The sequence below is a fragment of the Meles meles genome, chromosome 5 (genome assembly GCF_922984935.1).
Source record: "Meles meles chromosome 5, mMelMel3.1 paternal haplotype, whole genome shotgun sequence".
Lineage (NCBI taxonomy): Eukaryota > Metazoa > Chordata > Mammalia > Carnivora > Mustelidae > Meles > Meles meles.
This window is the reverse complement of record NC_060070.1, coordinates 58,558,977-58,580,419: the sequence shown is the minus strand read 5'-3', so window position 1 is coordinate 58,580,419 and position 21,443 is coordinate 58,558,977. Positions and strand designations below refer to the sequence as shown.

Genomic DNA, 21,443 nt, shown 5'->3' with positions numbered 1-21,443 from the left:
GGAAAACACTAAAGGGGCACAGAAAGGTAACTAATGAGTTTTCCATATTTAAAAAAAAAAAATGAATGCTCACCAGTAAAACATGGGTGAGCAATGATAATCAACAAACAACTCCAATTACATGCACAAAATTTACTTAGAAAAACTGTGTGTGGGATCTGTCAAACAAGTATTAAATTTTTATTTATATGAAAGTTTTTCCTTTAAAGTTACTGAGCCACATAAAGAGAAAATATTAATTTTATTAGAATTTGAACAAATGTTGCACAAAGAAAACATTTTAACAAAATTGTATGGTGGCACAACAAACAAAAAAGAAAACAGCCAAAGATGTGTAAAAGAAATATAAGGTGGAAAACTGTTAAATATATCATGATCCAGTGTAGAAACAAGAAGTCTGAACTTAAAAACCAAAGAAGCACGACCATAAAACAAAGTTAATGTTTGTGCTATCCTAACCAGACACATTCTTCAGCAAAACTTTAAAAGGCAGTTATATTTTACAGTATTTGATCTTATTTGACTTTTTCAGAAATAGATTATTTATATAATTCAACCTCACAGTTCCAAGTTTCAGCACTGAGAAATAATTATCCTAGTAACTGAAATGATAGGAGAGGCAAAACAATTGATTAGTTTTTAATGCTATATTTTCAACTATAATAAGGGCTTGATCCAACAAAAGAAATCAAAAGCAAATCAGAGTTCCCTTCTATTGCCCAAGGAACACCTCTGCCCAATCTGACTGCCATAGTATTATTACCCTAGTTAACAAAAAGCATTCTCAGGGACCAATGTAGGAAGAGAAGACACACTAGAAGTTTGATAATTTATAGCAAGGTAACTTGTCACCATTTCAGACTACCAAATACCAGAAGTTACTTAAAACAAATTATTTAAGTGTTCCCCATCTTTGCAATTTATTTCTAAATAGCTGATATATTCATTTTTTTAACTGACCACATCAGGTTAATAATAGTGTAAATCAATTTGAAAACTATAATAGAATACTTCAAGAATAGGACTTTGAATATTTTTCCCTTATATCTTGATCTTTACACAAAGATGCAATTCTTACTCTCTTGGTAGAGAAGTCTAAGGGAAATAAACCTGGAAATGTTTTAAGGAGATTGTCAACCAAGACAGGTTTTTCTATTTCATGACTGTCATCTAACAAAGATACCAAATTTCACATTCTTAAACATCTTAAAACAATATAGTTGTGATTTTTATAGACATAAAAAGGCAAAAATTCTAAATACTTAGGAAAGAAAGCCCCTTGCATTCTAAATATTTGAAATTTATTCACACAATATGCCCAATCTGAACTTTAAATGAGGTATATTTCTTTCTTTCCAAATATCAAAAACCTTGCAAATATATCATAACATGAACAGTTTCAAATTATAATAAATTCACAGGCTTTTTGTCAGTTTTCACTTTAACCTGTCATAAAACACACTGCTGTGAGTCTTTGGATGTGGCATCTAAGAAAAAAGGAAGTTGCACATGGTCACTCTCTGAATGAGAGTTGCAAATACATAAGGTGAAAACACTTTTGTGGGTATTTTTAAAACATGATAAATGTACTACCAAACATTACTCATGATTTAAAATATTACATAAATACATATTAAAGATCATCTAGGTATCCACAATCATATACGGGGAGCACTAGAAAATAAAAATCTTATAATGATCTTAGGGCAGTTCTTAAGCAATTGAATATCTTATCTGAAAAACCTATGCTGAAAAAATTTGAATCTAAGTTTTGCTTTCTGAATGTGTGGGTTATAACCCACAGAAAACATGAGGGACAAATGTTTGGTCAGGATCTTGTTAGTTTAAGAAACAAAAGATTCAAAAACCAAAATATGCACACCATTAAAAATACTAATTCTGGAAATTATGCAGCTAAAAATTAAAATCACCCTGTCCAGCAAGTTCCAAAAATTTCACACATTTCAAACATTAAGGCAACTTGTTTCCAACTAAACAGTACTTTATAAAAATATATGTCACTTCAAAACATTATATACATAGTGGCAATAAATTTAGCTAGTTGTAATCTTTAATACATTAATAAAGTGTCACATATTACAAAGAAATTATACTAGGTGTTTGCATGTATGCACAAGTGGAGTTACAGTTTTTAAAGTACAGGTTTTAAAACTGAGCGAAGTGAACGTCCCTCTTTAGTGAGTTCTCGTGTCACACACATACACGGCAATGGGATTGCTTCCTCCCGTTTCTCTACAATATTGTAACTGCATTTCTTCAAGTGGTCAGCCATGCTTAGGATGTCAGCAAATTTCCATTCATTAACAGAACAAAATGCAGTACTGAATCGCCATACCTAAAAGAAAATTCTACTTCAGATTTAAACAAATCAATTTATAAGAATCAAAATACACTTCTTACTCCAACTGCAAACATTTCTACTGTTTGAGAAATATCCAATATAAAGTTCCAAGCAGTTAGCTACAAAACTGAAAAGGAGTAAATCCATTTGGAGGCAGATCTGTTTATCAAACACTTGCAGGATAATCACTTCTATGACATTAATAACTTCAATAAATGCAGTAACCAAAAAGAAAGAAATAAAAAGCAAAACTCAACATTAAAAACTATATCCAACTTGGCTTATTAAGCAATTTTTTAAAAGATTTTATTCATTTATTTGAGAAGAGAAAGAGAGAGACAGTATGTGAGTAGAGGGAGAGGGAGAGACACTCTCAAGAAGATTCCCCAGCTGAGCACGCAGATCCCGGTATAGACCTCGATTCCAGAACTGAGCCAAAGTCAAACGCTTAACTAACTGAGCCATCTAGTTGCTCCTAAGCAAGTCTTTAAAAATCATAACCTTGTAGGGATGCCTGGGTGCCTCAGTCAGTTGAACATCTGCTTTCGGCTCAGGTCATGATCTCCGGGTCCTGGGATCAAGCCCTGCATTGGGCTCCTGCTCAGCACAGACTGTTTCTGTTTCTCCCTCTCCCTTTGCCCCTCCCCCTACTCACATGACTCCCTCACTCCCCCGCCCCACCCCCCAGGGCTCGCTCTCTCTCTCAAACAAGTAAGTAAAATCTTTTTTAAAAATACACTAATACTATACCAAGGTACCTTATCATTCCACTATTTATAAGTACCAAAGGTACTTAGTAATATTCATGAATACAGGTACTCAATTTATTCAAAATGTTTCCGAAAATTTACATAGAACACTTTTGTAAAATGAATCGTATTTAATTCTAAATCATTGTAAAATGCATTTCTAGGCAAAAATTCACCTGCTGTCCCTATTCATGTGTCTGTTGGTAAAAATATGAGCTACTTCCCCGTTTACCCACTCAGCAGCTCCAAGCCTTGAAACAATGTCATCTTATTAGTTCAGCAATGACAGCTGTGGCCCCTTCTCATCTTTACAATTCTAAATATAAAGCTATCTGAACACAGGAAATAAGCATGAATGGAGGACAGACACAAGTAACAAGTATGAATGGGATAGATCAGGCCTAGGCATCCTAGCTAAGCTCATCAACAAGGAAATGTTAGAGCACACTAAATGCACAGTAAACAGCAGATACTCTAGAAAGTGGCTGTGAATTTGAGGAAAGCCCTCAGCACTCAGAGCTTCTCAGGAAAGGAGGGCAATGCCTTCCAAGGTGACTAGATGTCTTTGAACTCTGTGGGAACACTTTTATTTTTCAGCGGGCGATATCACCACTGTTCCACACAAAGGGTACTTACTCCCTATATTCCTTAGGGTTATCCATCAATTACGCCTCCTGTGGAGTTCTTTCTCAGAAGTCCATGAAGGTCTAGAGAGTAGCTACCAACAGATTACAAATATTGCTAGCTTCCCTTACAATCCCTATACCTATGAAACTATAGGAAGAATGAGGAGTTCTATTAAGCCTCAGCAGAAAAAAATTCATGAGCGATTCCATGGTGACAGATGGCCTCCCAATTTCCACAAGAGTCTGGTGAAACAAACTCAGAAAAAAATGGAGGATTCCCATCTCCTGATGCAAGGCTTCTTATTAATGGGCCAATTTTTCTTTCAGAAGTATTCCTCAAGTACTTACTTAGTGCCCACTATATGGCAGTGCTGTTCTAGGCAGTGGCTATTTTGGTTCCCAGAGAGTCTCACTTTTCAAGGAACTTACAGTCTAACAAAACCGGTAATTCATAAGTGAATTACAAACAGCATGGAGAGTACTCTAGTAGGGGTATACAGAGTAGGGGAAGAGAATAGGGCACCACACGAACCAGAGCCGTACACCTCCCTGAAAGCTTCAGGGTGGGGTTCTAGAAGGCTCTCCTGAAGAAGATCTAGATATGAAAATAAAGGGGGAAAAAAAAGAAGTCAACCCTAATTCCCAAATTCTTAGTTTAGACAATTTGATAGATAATGCCACTTGCTGAGATTTTTTTTTTTTTAATCAAGCTTTTTCCCAGCTTTTTTTCTCTTTTTAAGATTTTGTTTATTTGAGAGAGGGACAGAGAGAAATGAGCAGTGGGTAGCAGCAGAGGAGGGGAGACAGAGAGAAAGAATGAGAGAAGCAGACTCCCGTTGAGCAGGAAGTCTGACACATCTGATGCAGGGCTTAATCCCAGGATCCAGAGATCATGACCTGAGCCAAGACTCTTAACTGACTGAGCCACCCAGGCACCCCACCACTTGCTGAGATAAAGAGGGATAGAGAGGCACCTGGGTGGCTCAGTCAGTTGACCATCTGACTCTTGATTTTGGCTCAGGTCATCTCAATGTGGTGAGACTGAGCTCTACAACAGGCTCCACACCCAGTCCTCTCTCTCTCTCTCCCCCTGCCCCTCTCTACTGTGCATGTAAGCTCTCTAAAATAAATCAATAAACCTTAAAAGAAAAAGGGGGGGATAAAGATGTGAAGTGGGTTGGACATGCTGAGTGAGATAATCAAGAGCAGATACTTATATACAATCCTCCAGAATTCAGGAGAAAGTGGCCAGGATATAGATGTGTAAGTAACATGTATAAATGATGGCAATTTAAACTTCAAGAGTAGATGAGATTTTCTGCAGAAATAGAATCTCCAGAAAACATTTCACCCCACAGGTCAATACTAGCGGACAAGGACAAAAATAATACTATGCTCAGAGTATCCCATCCCAAATGAAGAAAGACACCAAGTCCTCTGTATGTGTATACATACACATATATGTATGTATATGTATATAAATATACACAACAAGTACGAAAGTATGAAACACCGAAATTCCTATTTGGAAAAAAAAAATCATAAAATAAATAGGGTATTAATTTGTTGGTGAAAGCTTCAGAAGAACACAGAAAATGTAGAATTCTGAAGAACTGGAGCAGTGAATAAAAGTCAGAGAAAATCTAAGAGTGATAAGAACAAAGTATCCAGAAATATGAACCTTGTGCAATCAAGGTGAAATTTACCAAATTTTTTCTACTTTATAAAATGCAAAATGTCATATTATAAATGTTCTAATATTAAAAACTCCTGAAATAAAAGATATTTATAGTGTCTTCTAGTTTCTACTAGACAGTGCCTCAAACATAAGGTGGGCAAAAGCAAGGGTGCCTGGCAAGCTCAGTCAGTAAAGCATGCAAATTTTGATCTCAGGATTGTGAGTTTGAGCCCCATGCTGGGTGTAGAGATTATTTATAAATATGATACCACTACTACTAATAATAATAATAATAATAAGTGCAAAAGTGGATTTTCACAAAAGTAAAATGGTGGACATAAGACTTGCTCCCAGATCTGCCTAAATCTCCAGTTCAAGCCTCCAATATGCAACACTCTCTTGTACCATTCTAACCTAGAGCCCCCCCCAATATCAAATCCAAGTATCCTATTCTTTCCTCACTTCAACCTAACACATATCCACATCCATCATGTTTTCTAGTCTCCAAATACTCCACTGCTCACTTACTAGTAGCAGCAGTTATAACTATTCTATCTCCCTGTTTAAGTTCTACCTGAAATAACTAAGTTCTAAGAAAGCTGCCAATTTCTAAGAGCTGCAAATTTCTAAGAGAAACTGCCAATTGTAAGCAGCAGAAAACCTTCTCCTTGCTTCCTCCATTGTCCTATGATGAAAACATCTCAGATGGAGCTCAAACTGGAAGATGGTTAACATGGACTCAAAAGGAACTGTTATAGAAGAACTGAGTATAGAAAAACAGTATGAAAAAAACAGAAGTGGCTGCAGCCATATTAGATTAGAACCTAGTGTTAGGATGTCTGCAATAAATACATAATTATGACAAACTACTCTAACCCAGTTTTTCATTAATCATTATTTTTAAAAATGTCTGTCAGATTAAAGTGTAGGTTTTAAGGGCGATCAATTTTGCAACAAGGTCTTAATTTTACTGATTCTACAACATTAAGTGTCTACTATATGTCAAATATGGGGGTGATATGGTTAAGATTAAACTAACCTTTTCTTTTATTTGCCATGATGAATTTCCTTCTGGATACTTCCTTTTTCCCCACTGCAGTATGACCATTCCACGAGACTGAAGCAGGCTGCCACACACATCCCTCATTAACCTGGATACACATGAGAGCTGGCATAAACTGAAGCCATCTAGAAATCCTGCAATATGTTGTAGGACCTCAAAAGGAAGACTACTTAGATGGTCACTATGCAATCCCAACACACAGTTTCTAGCAGGCTCTACTAATATTGTAGATACACATGGCTGAACTCCAAATGACCTCAAGTGGCGGTCATGTATAATCTTTGCTCCTTGTGTTGATGGACAAAATCTACGCTGAGAATAGGTACAACCATAATATGCTAAAGGACACCTCTGTTCCATCCAGCCATTGAGTCCAGCATGAATGTCACCATGCACGTTCTTAAAATGTGAAGAAAATTCTTTTCTTCTAAATAATTGTCCACAAACAAATGTAAACATTGAACGCTGCTTGGGTTGGTACCTAGCAACACATTCCAATACTAAATCCAGCCCAAGAGTCTGAAAAGGACTTGGATTTGAAAGCTGTGGGTTGGCATGATCACAAGCTGATGCTGAAGCTATTTCCCCAACCATTGTATTTGTAGCTAATATTGCAGATGGAAGCGAAAAAGTCTGAGTCCCAAAGTCAACGTGATAAACATCAACCATGCGACTATCAGATATACCCCTCCCACCTGGAGAATCTCCTAGACAAAACAGCAATGCTGCTGTGATTAGGTCTATTCCTTGGAGGCCCATTGGATCTTCTGCAACTTCCAAATCTGATGTATCTACTGCTTTATCTTCTTTTGGTTTAGACCAACATGAGTTAGAAAGAAATTTGAATGAAGGAGGATGACTGAAAGATAAGACATCCACATTCCTCAAGTCCCCTAAGTCTACTTTTCTCCAACACAATGCTCCTTCATCCTCATCATCTGGCATGAGGATATGCTGAACTGTGCCATTAGGCAAAGCACCAGATGGTATTACTTCCCTAAGTTGTGCTGCTACGGAAAGTGAACTGGAAGGTTGTGAAGTGCCATCTGATGCGATACATTCTCCATTTGTTAAGTTACTTTGTTTTGAATCACCATGTAATTTCTGATTTTGGTCTATGGCCTGCGTACATATATTTTCCAAAGAAAAGCCATTACAAAGAGCAGAAGTGGCATAAGAACTGCTATTCGGGTCACACAATAAATCACTTGAACCATTTTGTTCAGACTGGACATTCAGACTTGTGTCATTATGGTCAATTCCACCTACTGCTCCTATCTCATCCTCATAAAAATGGTCCTGGTCTTTTAAGTGTCTATTCTGCAAGCTTCCTCTGGGATCTTGCTCTTCACTCATGTCATTTGGGGAAGAACAAAGACTTGTACTCAACATGCCAATGTCTCTTGTGGCAGTATTCAGGATATCTAAAGCAGCAGCCAAACTTCTGGTTGTTTCTACAGTAGCTTGATAAAGTGCACCATAAGATTCTTCATCGACAGACACCAAACCATTAGTATGTGGTATTTCTGGGACACTTGATTTAACTGAGATTTGTTCTCTAGATTCTGATACTTTATCAGTCGCTTTTGACATCATGGTGGCTACTTTGAGAGATTCTAAGAGCATCCTTTGGTCTTGAAGGGCCAAGGCCATATCTAATTGTGCCACTTCATCAACATCTCTGCTTAGATTTTCATACGATTTCCGATCTGCATAACTAACTGGCCATCGGTTCCACTCCATAGTACAGCACACCACACTTGCAGGACACATTTCTAGATGTTCAGCAACTTTATTTCGAGCCATTGTAAATGGACATCCGAAGTCACTATTTAAGCAAGGCACTCGTTCAAATGGACATAAAAGTCGATGTTCATCAGCTTTACAAGAATGGAAAACTGCTCCACACACCAACGGACAACCAATCAAGTCACAGGAAATCCCAGGCTCTGGTCTGATCATACACCGTCTACTGACACAATTCACACAGTGCGAGTGCTGCAGCTCCTCCTCCATAATGGCCAGTCCAGCTCTAGTTGTTGAGATGGGAAAAAGAAAAGAAGTTAGGCAAAAAGTGGTTGATTTTTAAAAATTGTTGAATAACAAAAATCAAGTCATAAAGAAATATATGTAAAATAAGCATACTTAACAAGTTTATTTTACGTATAATCAATTCATTTTGAAACAACTTAAGCACTCATTTCAAATAACAATGCAAAAGTTCATTTTTTACATATAATAATATGCCTAAGAGGCTAAATGTTTCAAAATATAATGCTTCAATTCTAGTATACTATGTAGTATATAAATTGATGTTAAATACAAATTAATGCATATTTGACTTTTAGATTTCAAAGAATGCTTTAGCTTTTACTTTTTTAGTTTCAACTAAACTAACTCTGAAGCACCCCATAGTACACTGACATCATCATATTCCTGAGAGAATGATCTGAATTTCATGAATATACTTAACTAAAACTATTATAAGTTTTCTTTATATATCCTCTAACTATAGGAATTCATTTAAGATTTCATCTATTGATAATTCCTTCTACATATGCCTTAATACCTTCTACAACAAATCAACATGGTAAGCCTTAATTAAAACATACATGGAATTTACCCAGAAAATCTAAGTTCCAGCTCCAGTTCATGGGTTCATGGCTATGGGCAAATCACTTACTTCTGAGGGCTACACCTTCCGTTTACTCATTCAACACCTATTTATTGTTTAACTACTATGTACCAGGCACTGTGTTTGGTGTGGCAATATAAAGATTAGTCAGACATGGTATCTCCTCTGAAGGAGCAGATACAACAGTAAAAATCATGTCTCATTATTATGTGACCAATCTGACAGAAGTAAAATGGTAACACAGAGAAGATAATCATCACTATGGGGAGGGGCTACAGAAGAATTCACAGTAGTCTTCAAAGACGGGAAATCTTAAGCATAGGAGGGAAGAATTGAAAAGGAAGTACTCAGTGCTGAAGTAACAACACATGTAAATGGAAAAAAACAAGTGGCAAAACATGTTCAGGGAACCTCAAGTTTCCTAGTGTTGCTGAATCACAAGGTGAAATGCTAGGTAGCTCTGAGAGATGGGGCTGGATGACAGAAATAAATCATGAGGACTGTGCTATATACTACTCTTATGAGTTCAGACTTTAAGTAACAGGAATTTAATAAAGATTTGAGCAGAGAAATAGTATCTATAAAATAACAGGAGGGATTTACAGATACCTAATGGTCCTTCCTTTTATCAGGAAAAATTTTATACAAAAATAGAGAAAGCATCAGCACAATATACTGATTTAATTATAATTATTAATCCTATTCAATGTATCTTTGTCTAAAACCTTCAACTACTTTATTGGCTTGTCCCTATGAGCAGTAAAAACTTAAACTATTTCATCTTTAAAAACCTAAATAATAGGGGCGCCTGGGTGGCTCAGTGGGTTAAAGCCTCTGCCTTCGGCTCAGGTCATGATCCTAGGGTCCCGGGATCGAGCCCTGCATGGGGCTACTCTTCTCCCTAAAATTTCCAAATTTTCAAGCTTCCAGAAAAAAAAAGAAATGAAAAAACAACAACAAATAGGCTTCATGCCTCCCATATACTCTTCAGTCCTCTAATCTGGCTTTCTTGTGACCAACAGTCATTAAAACTGCTCTGAGATCCTTGGTGCTAAATTCAAAGGGCATTTTTTTCCAGACTTCATCTTCCTTGACCATTTACCTCATTATGTTGACCAGGCTCTCCTTTTTGAACTATTTTTCTTTCCTTAGGATGTTACATTTCCCTGGTTTTCTCCCTACCTTTTTTTTTTCCCCCTTTTTTAATGTTTTAAAAACATAAAAATAAAAGCATTCACAGCAATGAGCCTACGATATTTATTTTTATTTTTGGCTATTCCTTAATCTTTTCTAATCCTTAATATTTTCTAAAATAGTCCTCTTCTCCAGGGATCATGTCATTTCTTGCTCATTCTATTCATTCCCTCTGGGTGCTCTCAATTTCTCAAAAGCTTCAATTACCACCCATATGCTGAAAACTTACCTCTTGCCCAGATCCCTCTCCCAGACTTCAGATCTCTACCCATAAGTCAATTACTTATTATACGTCTCTACCCCGATATGGGACAAGTAACTCATATTAACACTTCCCAAATTAAATTGCACTGTAATTAGGTAATAGGTAATAATTTTCTGGGGAAGAAGTAGATTCTTAGCCTATTTTATTCACTTCAGTGCATAAAAGATTACTAGCTCTCTGCATATTTTTCCATACATGCTATCTGGGTTTCAGGTGGCTAAAGTAAACTAATTACTCCCGAAATTGCTATTTGTTTTTGTCCAATCCAGGATGATTTTCCTCAAACAATAACAAAAAAGCTTGCCTCATACTAACAGATCTCTACTGATTAAGTAGAAAAGTTCTGAGTTGATATTATGGCACTTACTGATGCTAGGGGGCATGGAGGAGGCAGGGTGAACAGGGCATGCATTTAACAAAAAACTGTATTTTTTATTATATTTAAAAAATTACAAATTATGAATTAGATACTTCTGAATGTTTACCCCATAAATTTTATAGGTTAAGACAGAACCTGTAAGTTAAACACAGACACGCTAAGAGTCATAATAGAAGAATGACAGACTAATGATGAGAAACATTTGTAAATTAGCTAATGTTCAAAGAGCAATGTTAGTAAGAATTAAGACAAATTTTACTGAGTGCTTAGATTGTGAAAACAGCGGAAGCTTTCTTATTTTGCAACAAATAGAGGGAGTTCATCTCACATGATGAGGGTTATAAACTTGACTATTACTAAGAGAGAACCTAAAAATACAAGCAGTTCCAAAGAAGTAACCACTACTCTCATAACTTGCAGGAACACTTTATGTTATGTGCACATCACATGACAATTCCAGGCAGAACACATTCAAAAACATCACTTAACTCAAACTGTTTAAAACAGCAACTGCTACAATGAAGTTAAATGCAAAAGAGTAACAACTTTGAAAGGAAGACACAGAGGCCTCTCAAGCTTCAAAATAGTTCCACATACTCCCCTTGGAATAAGAAAAATGTTTTAAAAAAATAAAAATAAAAGCATTCACAGCAATGAGCCTATGATATTGATTTACTGAAGTAGACTTAGGAAGGAAAAAAGCACACTAATTATGTACCAGTCTTCTCCTTACATACACCATATTTCACTTAGTGTCCCTTAATCCTCTTTAACAACCCTTAGGAAACTGAGGTTCAGACAGGCTTAAGGGACTCCCCTAAGGTCATCTCCCTAGTTAAGAGGCAGAGCTGGGACTTCAATCTATATCTGATCAATGGACAACAGAAGATATGTTTACTCATAAAAGTTTAAGAAAACAGGCAGCACTTCAGTAACTGGTGATCCAATTTTAAGATGTTATTTGAGGAATGGAGGTTACACAACTTTGCTTGTAGTTTATTCCAACACTTAATCACCCCTGTGGTCAAGAAAGTCATTTTGGTCCTTTGTAATTACAATAGCACATAACGTTGCTTTGAATGTCAGTATTTAAAACTATTTTTAAAATAATTTGCATTTATAATAGTATAAACTTACAGAACAAGAATATAAATTTAGCAATTCTCCAAACAGCAATATAAAGCAGGAATCAAGTTTAATTCCATTTTACAAGTAAATATATTAAGAAGTAAGTTAAGAAAAAGCACTAGATAATAACCAGAGTATTCTCGGGATAGAATCCTCAGCTTCAGAAGTTAAAACTTCCAGATCCATCCTTTTTCTAATCAAGATCATTACCAGATTAAATATACCTCCATTAGGTATTTCACAATTGCTCATAAATCCTGTGAAACGGGTTTGAAAACATCATCCCTGATTTATCAGTGACACAGCAGGCCCATTAGAAAACATGTTGCTAAAATTGAGGCTTCAAGTTCAAGATAAACTTAATTATAGCACTCCTCAATATTAAGTTTTCTTAAACCCTCTTGAAAAAGAATCTTAACACTCCAAATAACATCTTTATAATTCACACTTAAAGTTGAATGACTGGGAAAAGTCTCATTATACTAGAAAATATGTGTAAATGATTAAATGCTTTACAATAGTTTCAATTTTCTCCAATAGAAATTCTTGGCCAACTCATACTCTGTGGCAAGCAATCCGTAAAAATAGTTTTAAGACATGGCATTTTCTCATACAGTGAAAGGAGGCCTTGTCATTTGAAGTTATATCTATACACAAAAATAATGCCTTCAAAAAATCATTTCCTTATTTTTCCAGATTCATTAAAATAATTAAGGAGATAAATAAATGAAGCACTGCAACTTAGCATGATGTTAAAAATGCTAGGTCAAGTCATCCAAAGCACTCAACACAGCTTGCTGCTATCTGTGCCTCTGTTAGCAAGATACATGCATACACACAAGCACCCCTTCCCCACAACTGCTGCCTAGAATCCTTAAGTCTCAGTTTAAATGTTACTTTCCACATACCAAAGGCAAGGTATGGATCCCATATTATGGTGTGTGCTCATTACACATTGGATTTTTCCTTGTAATACTAGTCACAACTCTAAGTAAATCACTATCCTTTAGTATCTAACCCCACAGGAAAACTATAAGCTCCATGAAGGAGGCAGGGCCATCTCTTGTCTCATCCATCCATTCTTGTGTTTCCTATATTTCAGACTGTGCCTAACTGGAGCATCATTTATTTTAGAAATATGAATAAATGAAAGATATATACTATAAGAAACAGCTAAATGGATGCCAAAACAAAACGAGGTTTTTGATTTCATAGAAAACTACACACTTCATGAAAAAAATACAACCTTACAGACCTAGTATTACACAATCAGACTGAGTCAAAATTACTTTATTGTACCAGCTATAAAAAAAGTCAATAGTGTTCAAACATTTGCTGAGTACCTAAGTCTATATGTTCCAAGCATTATATAGAGAGTTAAGATAAATTGTCCATGAAAAAAGCAAGTCAAAGGGAAAATAAGTCAGAGACAGGTAATTTCAACCTTCCATTATTTTAAAATCTTAAAAAATAGTCATAAAAGGAACAGAAGTAAACATTTACCAGTATATTGCTCCACTATTTTAACTCCCTAGTCAACTCTGCACTCTACTTACTGGTTACTTGACTATAGAAGGCATCAGCTTCAAAAAGAAAAGCAGAGGTGAAGGTGTCCACACATGTGCATGTGCCTGAGTAGGTACTGGGCTAAGAAAAGAAGCTCAAAAAAGGAAGTGGTATCAGCCGACTGCTTAATACTGCAGTTCATATAGTACTAGATGAAACGCAATTGCACTTAAACAATAAAATGTTGCTTCAATGTGAGGATGAAATGGACCTATAGACAGACTTGTTCAATTAGTTAACAAAAGTAAGTCCATAACTGAAATTTTACATTTAGCAATCAGTTATAAGCTCCTCTAAGCAAGTCTCATCCTTTTTGTATAGTCGGAGGTACTAGTCAGAGTAATACAACTAACTGTATAATTAATATTAAATACAAACACCTCCTAGCTGATTTGTTCATCAAGTGCAATCAGTTTTAAAGACCATAATAAACCTCAGCTGGACATCTTAACTGGTTTAAAAGGGGCGGGGGGAGGGGGGTGCTGTGCATCATGGTGACTAGGCAAGATCTAAAATCCACTATCATTAAACTCCACTCAAAGCACATGCCCTCCTGGTGAGTCTAAAATGGCTAAATGGGTTACACTGTATACATTCTTTTTATTAAATTATAGTTCTGACTTTTTAATAGAATGACGTCCTAATTAAATGGAAAATTTTGTCAACTTTTTCACCCTTCCAGCTATGACACAATCAAAACATATATCTTCTAATTCTAAATAGGGTCATGAGTAACTTATTCCAAAGTGAAAGTTCTAACTACTTGCAATGTTCTCCACTAAATAAATGAAATTATTACAGACTTACAAAAGAAATTAAAATAATATAAATATTTAATACTCAGACCAGAACCTGTTTGCACTGATTCTCAGATAAAAATAATCCACCCAAATGGTGGTATACAACTTATTAAAATGGGCAGCATGGCATTGGGGAATGGGCTTCCAAGGAATCTCAGCTTTGTGACCTTGAGGCAATTACTCTACTGTGAAAACAACTTAGAACTCTACAAAGGTTGGGTTATATTTTACGTGCGTGTCCAATGGAATACAATGCATTCCTCAGAAAAGGGATGTACTTCACTTTACCCAACAGCCATGTTAACATAACCAAAACTTTATGTAAAATTATTTTTTCTATCAGGTCATTTAGACTTATAAAGCTTATAAAAAGCAACTGTATGAGGAAGTAACCTATGTTAAAAGTATCCACTCAACTGTTACGCTGAAAAAAATAAATTTTTTTAAAAAATGCTAAAAAAAAAAGTATCCACTCAATAAATAGACAGACATACCCTTTCTGTAAAGGATTTTCAGAGACTGGGTTTTGATTGAGGTATGCTTTTCTGATTTAACTATCTAACTACCTACACTGTAAAAAGCATTAGCCCAATGCCAATCTCACGTATTTCATCAAACTGAATTTTAAATTAAATATTTTATATAGCCTTTTGATTGAGGACTTTGTCAAAGAATTCTACAAATACAATGTCCTTTTAATGAAACAATCATAGAAACTTAGTTAAAAGATGTGTCCAAAATCATACAAAAATAGCATAGGGCTTATCCCATTAAAAGTCACATTTCAGTAATATAGTATATCAAATAGTAAACACACATTAACCAACACCTATGTGGTGACCTCAAAGTACCTAAGTATATACATTATCTCAAAATATTACTGCCCTTTAATAAACATTTTATTAGGACTTTGTATTTTTTAGAAGTCTCCAATGCTAGAGATGGCAAAATATTGGGTTGAAATTAAATACCCAGCACACTTGGAATGTATAAAAGTTTGCCTACATCGGAAACTTCAGTTCTCTGATAACCTTCAAAAAACTCCACCCACCTCCATCTCCAGAATCACAAAAAAAAGCTTATGTCACTGCATTAAAGTACTAGATAAGAACGAAATGGCAACTTAAAAGTTACCAAAACACCACGTTATCCCTAATTAAGCTTCTGGAGTAAGAAACAGTGACTAAGCATATAGAACAGTGATTCAGCCAAAACTGCATATTGGAAAAACTGAACCCTCAGAAAAATCCTAAACATACATTTTATGCTATTCTTTCCCCCTTCCTGAGTCGAAAACTGGAGTGCTTTCTAAAACCTTAATATGAACAAATGCAAAATCTGTTTCCATAACTTGTGTCTCTAAAGGATACAACACAGTATTAAAATGCAGCGAAAGAAAGAAAAGAAAGAATTTTAAAGTTCAAAACGTTTGGGAAGTTTTATGTTTAAAGTGTTTAAACAGTTTTAAGTTCATCTACACTGATATCAGAATGCCCATAAATAGCTTCATCTTGGATCAGAGTCAACAGAGTAATTACGGAATAAAAGGTCAATTCCTTCCCAAACATCTTTTATCTGGGACTTGCGACACGGCTCAGAAAGAAAAACAAGAGAGGGGAATGGAGTACCAGAACCATGGTAAACAACACACTGCTCTGCCAGTCTCTCTCTAGTCTCACGCAGACACACGTTACAAACACACTCAAAGGAGATTACTTTGAATTCAGCGTGCACTCCATGGCCCCCTGCCAAGCAGTGTTCCACGGGACAGGACACAAATAACTTGGAAATGGCCATACCTCTCAGATCTAGAAAATCAGGAAGTTTCTCTTTAATAAGGACTGAGGCGAAGACGAAGATCCGCTCACTACCATGAATGGAAAAGTTACTAACTTCACTCATCCCGGGAAGACAGCGGAGGATGTCTCCCAATGTGACTTTAACCCATCTGTCCCCAAACACCCCCAAGTTCTTAAAAGGCAAAAGGAAACAGAACCCGCGTTTTCAAGGTTCTCAGGGCTTTCCAAGTTTACCTCCCGCTTCAGCCACCACCTCCCCACCCCCCACCCCCCGCATACAGACAGACACGCAAGCCAGGTGACACGGGGGTCGGTCCCCGGCTGTGGGTCGCCATTTGCCCGCCGCCTTCACGGCGAGCCAGGCAGGACCGCCGCCGCGGACGCCCACGCGGCGGACGCCCTCTCCGCGCGCCAGGACGGCCAGGACGGCCGGCCCGGGACCCGCAGCGCCGCCGCGGACGCTGCTTATTTACTCCGCCCAGGCCCGGCCCGCGGGACCCACGGCCGCCGCCGCCGCCCCGGCTGCAGGCCTCGTACCGCCCGGCCGCCGCCTCTGTCCTCGGCGCACTCCGCGCCGCGGTGGCCTCCCCCGCCGGCCTCCCGACACTCACCGCCCGGCGCGGCCGAACCGCGGCCCAGGCCTTGGCTGCCGAGGACGCCGTGCTCGGCTGGTCCGCGCGGTCCCGGCCGCTCGGCGTCCCACACCCCCGTTGCGGTCCGCCTCCTACTGGCCTCTCACCGCGCCGGGCCGCCGCCTTTTCTCCTCCAGTCCAGCTCTTCGGCCTCCTCCCCCGGCGGCCGCCCTCCTCGCGTGCCCCGCCCCTCCCCGCCCAGCTCGGCCCCGCCCAGCTCGGCCCGGCCCCGCCCACTGGACCCAGCGCGCACGCCGGGCCCGGCGGGGACGCGCACGCTGAGTTCGGCGGGGACGCGCACACCGCCCGCGAATGCTGCAAGAGAAACAGGAGGGTGGGGTCTGGGAGTTCTGGGCTTCGCGTGTCCAGCGAGGGGATTTCACTGGGATCCACGTGCCCTCCCTGACAGTGCTACCAAATCTTGTTGGACTTCAGCATCTTGTATCCTTGGAAGGAATCCTAGACCCGTAGTTTTGGAATTGAGGAAACAGGCCCTTGCAGACTGGCGTGTTTCTCTCCCTAAATTATAGGGTAAGCAGCCAAATCCCTTAATTCTCCTGCGGTGCTCTTCCCATTAGGTCATACTTAGGAGGAAGCGGGGCAGCTCTCTTTGAAGATCTTTGAAGATCGCTGCCGCAGGCCTTCCTGCCTGCTAACTCAGTGCACCAGAATTCTGTAGCTTAGTATCCTTTGTAGGGTTCGACCTACCCGGGATTGTGCTCCTACCAGGATTCAAGCATCGTGAAGCTTTATTGGAGCCCAGGCGGGATAGAGAGATTCAGAATCTTGGGTGAGGGTTATCTCTCGTACGCTCACCCATGCACCAGTGTCCATCCCGTGGGCTCCTCTCAATACCAGTGCAACAGAACTAGGACAAAGAAAATGGCTCTAATCCTGGCCTTGGGTGTGGGGGTAGAGACAAGAAAACAGTGCTTTGTGATCTTTTCTGTGGACTCTCAGACCTTTAGATTTTAAAGACCAGTATATATAAAGCAAAACAAAATAAAAAACCAAAAAAAAAAAAAAACTGAAGAAAGAACTTAGATTACTAACTAGCCTTTTATTGTGCTAAGAAAGAAGTAAAAATTGCACCTCTTCTATTAATGCTTCATTTCCTAAATTAAAGGAGATTTTAATACAATTAGCCAGGACATAATCACAGAATAAAGATCTGTTCTTTAAATGAATAAATTTAGCTTTTTTAAAAATTCAATCTATTTTTCTTATTTTGTCAAATTTGGCCCCAGATGGACTCTGGTCCTCAGTCCCGAGTTTGAGAGATAGAAGTAGGCAGAAAGGGAAGTGAAACAGGTGGGTGCTGCTACAGCCTTGCCTTCCCCTACTTCCTATCCTGGATTGAGTCACATATCTGCCCTTGACCTCAGTTGTCCTCCTACGAGATGAAGTGGCTAGAATAAATGATCCCTAGAGCCCTCTCTAGCTTTAAAACCTCAGGATTCCATGATTGTACTTATTGAAATCTGGGGCTTTCCCCTTTACTAAATCACCTGGTTGATACTAGGTCACCCCCTCAGGCTGAGTCATTCAGACTGTAAACTTTAGTCTTCTTTGCCCCTTCCATCTTAGTAATTGTCCATGTCCAGACAATCCAAAAACAAACAAACAAAAAAAACGAAACGAAAAATCCTTTCTTCCTGTCTTTCCCATTCATTCCCAGTTACCATCATAGGCACATTTGGGCTTCTGTTGGTCCCTAACCAGTCTTTCTGCCTCCAGTGTTTCCCACCTCAAACCAGTCATAGTTCTTCCTAAGAACTATTGACATAGTTCTTCCTAAGACATCCTTTTCATAATGTTATGTCTTTACTCAGATATCCATAATGACTAAGGTCCATGGGTAAAGTCTCAACTCCTGCCTTCAACTGCTCAAAGAACATCTTTTATTCTAGCCTGATCAGTTTCCTTTTTTCCTCCACCCAACACCACACAGTCCAATTTCAAGTCACCTGTGCCCATGTAAGTTAGTGCCTAAACTTCTGGCCTCTTAAGCTCTAACCCCATGTCCTCTTGTGAGAGGTTTCTCTAGCTCATACTATTTATTTTCAGCACTTTGACCTGTGCCCCAAGGACTCTATTACCTGTTTTTCAAACATAGGTCAGCTTAAAGATTATCTCAACCCCCTAGAAGCATGTTTTGCATTCTTTTGTATCTCCCCTCAGTCTCTAGTATCCTACCATGCATATTATAGATACTTAATGAATACTTGATACTTCTTAAACAAAACGTATACTCCTCTCATTTCGTCTTATCCCCATTTTCATTTTCTGTCCTGTGTTCTAACTCCTCAGATAGACTTCTTTTAGTGCCCTATCAAGGAAATAAATCTAAAACTTCAGTGGCAATCAGAGAATGCCAGGAATCAAAGGTTTCCTCAAAAATGCTCTCTTCTCTAGTATACATGTAGTGGACTTCCAGAGCAAAGCTATCATCTGTGTAGCTTAATCACCCAGAGGAGTGAAAGGGACCCTGGGAATTTAAAGTAAAATAAAAGGTATTGCTATAGGACATTGTTGAAATTGTCAACCGTGTACATTTTAATGTTTCACAAATGAGTTTCACAATAAGGAGTAGACCTACCTACTGCCTTAAAAAAAAAAAAAAAAAGGACCTCACAGCTACTCACAACACTCTATACAGGTTGTCTCACACTGGTTTAGATGAGGCATAGCTCCTAGTGTTTTTGTTTTGTTTTGTCTTGGTTTTTTTCCTAGAGGCCATTCTCAAGATGGGGGAGGTATAAAAACCATAAGAATATATTAACACCACAAATAGAAGTACAAAACCTAACCACAAGACTAGACTGTAGAGAGAAAAGTTGCCAAAGAATGAAAATTCAGTTGATAAAGCAAATTTAACAGCCAAACAAAATCATCTTCCCTTTGTTCAATGTCAGGCAAATAACATCCATGTAGAAGATTTTCTTTCCTGTGTAGACCATCCAACGCTCAGGTAGCCCAGGGACCAAGGCAACAGATAAGTCTGGACTGAAGTTTAAGTCATGTACTAATTAAGGAAAGCATGATTGGCCAGAGACAAGTGTAAGAGGGTGGGGGCTGATTTGCAGCTGTGAAATCATGGGACAATCGGAATTCCCAGCTGGGACTGCGGTGGGAAATACCATTCCTCTTTTGTGATATGCTCATAAAGAATTACAGGAGAGAAAGAGCCACTTTGATCACCTAATTGCCAGAGTTTAGAATCTAATAGCTGTAATTATATTTTCTATACAAGTTTCTTTGAAGTATGCAGAATATGACAATTAACATACAATTATGTGGTAACTTAGAAAGAGCCTGCCAAGGATCATATTCATAACTCTAACTCAACCTTACAGTTTTATGTAAATAATCAGGGGAATTTGAGCCAAGGAAGCATGGAATGTTGAAAAAAGTAGAAAACCCAGGTATTGTTCTTGTATAGCACAGACTCCTCTAGGACATTGTGGAAATTATTTATCATGTGCATTTCATTCATAATTTCAGTTATTATAATTAGATTTACTAATATAGTTCCTAACTTACAGAATATATGCCCATTGACTGCATAAAGGAACACATGAATAATTTTATCCTCAGAAAGTCTGAGTGCCATTGTTGTAGTTGCATTTCAGGTAGCTACCACTAGGGGGAACTAGATCGTGTGGGAGCAGGTAAGCAGGTAGCCTGTCAGGTGGGGGTAATGAAGCAGTCTTAATCAATTGTCTACAAATATGAATGTAACTTTGTTAAGCTAACAGCACGTTTGGGGGTAATACTTAAATTCTATGTATAAATTTCACGTTATCCAAAGAAATTTTATGTAGATAAGATATCTGGGAGAAAACGCTTTTAATTTACCTAATAAATGAGCTCACTATGCAGTGCTGATAGTGTCTTCTCTGTTCAATTGCAGAGGTAGCAAAGTTGCATGCCTGAAGCTCAATGGCATGCTAGGAACAGGAAGTGGGTTTGAAGCGAGTTGCTGGAATCAGAGAAGCACATTGTTGCAAAGTTGTTACTTAGTTCTAGCCCAGAGCTGCTGTTGCCTGAAAATGGAAGGAGGTCGTTACCCTATCTTTGGATGATTTTTGTAGAAGCTCCTGGAAATTTAGATAAATTGTGTCAAAACCACCTCATGTTGTTTATAAATTTTTTTGAAAACCTGTCTGGGGGGGAAAAGACCAACTGCAAAAGAACCTGCATCATCAGCAACTCTTGTTTTCCTAACTCACACAAAAGATGACACAAGAGAAGAACAGACTTAACTTCTGTGGGCAGCCAGTCTCCAAACTGTCTTACTTCCCTCTGGAGCTTAGCTTTTCTATTAGTGGCTAATCCTGAGGCAAGTGTTATAGACTGAAAGTTTGTGTCCCCGCCTAAAATTTATACGTTGCAGCCCAATCTCCAAGGGGATAGAATCAGGAAGTGAGGCATTTAGGAGGTGATTAGCTCATGAGGGCAGAGGCCTCAAGAATGAGATTCGTGTTTTTATGAAAGAGACCCTGCAAGTCTCCTGGGCCCCTTCTGCCACGTGAGATGACAGTGAATTGGAGTCTCACCAGACAGT

At 38.3% G+C, this 21,443-nt stretch overlaps 1 protein-coding gene across 1 annotated transcript; it reads right to left on the bottom strand.

The window, feature by feature from the left end:
- Positions 1-228: 228 nt before the first annotated feature.
- FBXO30 (F-box protein 30) lies at positions 229-17,016 on the bottom strand. Its single transcript, XM_046004356.1, has 3 exons — positions 16,856-17,016; positions 6,455-8,510; positions 229-2,356 (listed from the first exon to the last, which is right to left on the bottom strand). Exons 2-3 carry the CDS (start codon positions 8,492-8,494, stop codon positions 2,153-2,155), a joined length of 2,244 nt encoding a protein of 747 aa, XP_045860312.1. The 5' UTR covers positions 8,495-8,510; positions 16,856-17,016; the 3' UTR covers positions 229-2,152.
- Positions 17,017-21,443: the final 4,427 nt, after the last annotated feature.

Bases quoted from the DNA above. Each gene is read 5' to 3' on its own strand.
- FBXO30 (XM_046004356.1), bottom strand. From the start codon at position 8,494: ATGGAGGAGGAGCTGCAGCACTCGCACTGTGTGAATTGTGTCAGTAGA. The intron at 2,357-6,454 runs GTTAGTTTAATC...ATTTTCTTTTAG, and splicing joins CATGGCAAATAAAAGAAAAG to GTATGGCGATTCAGTACTGC.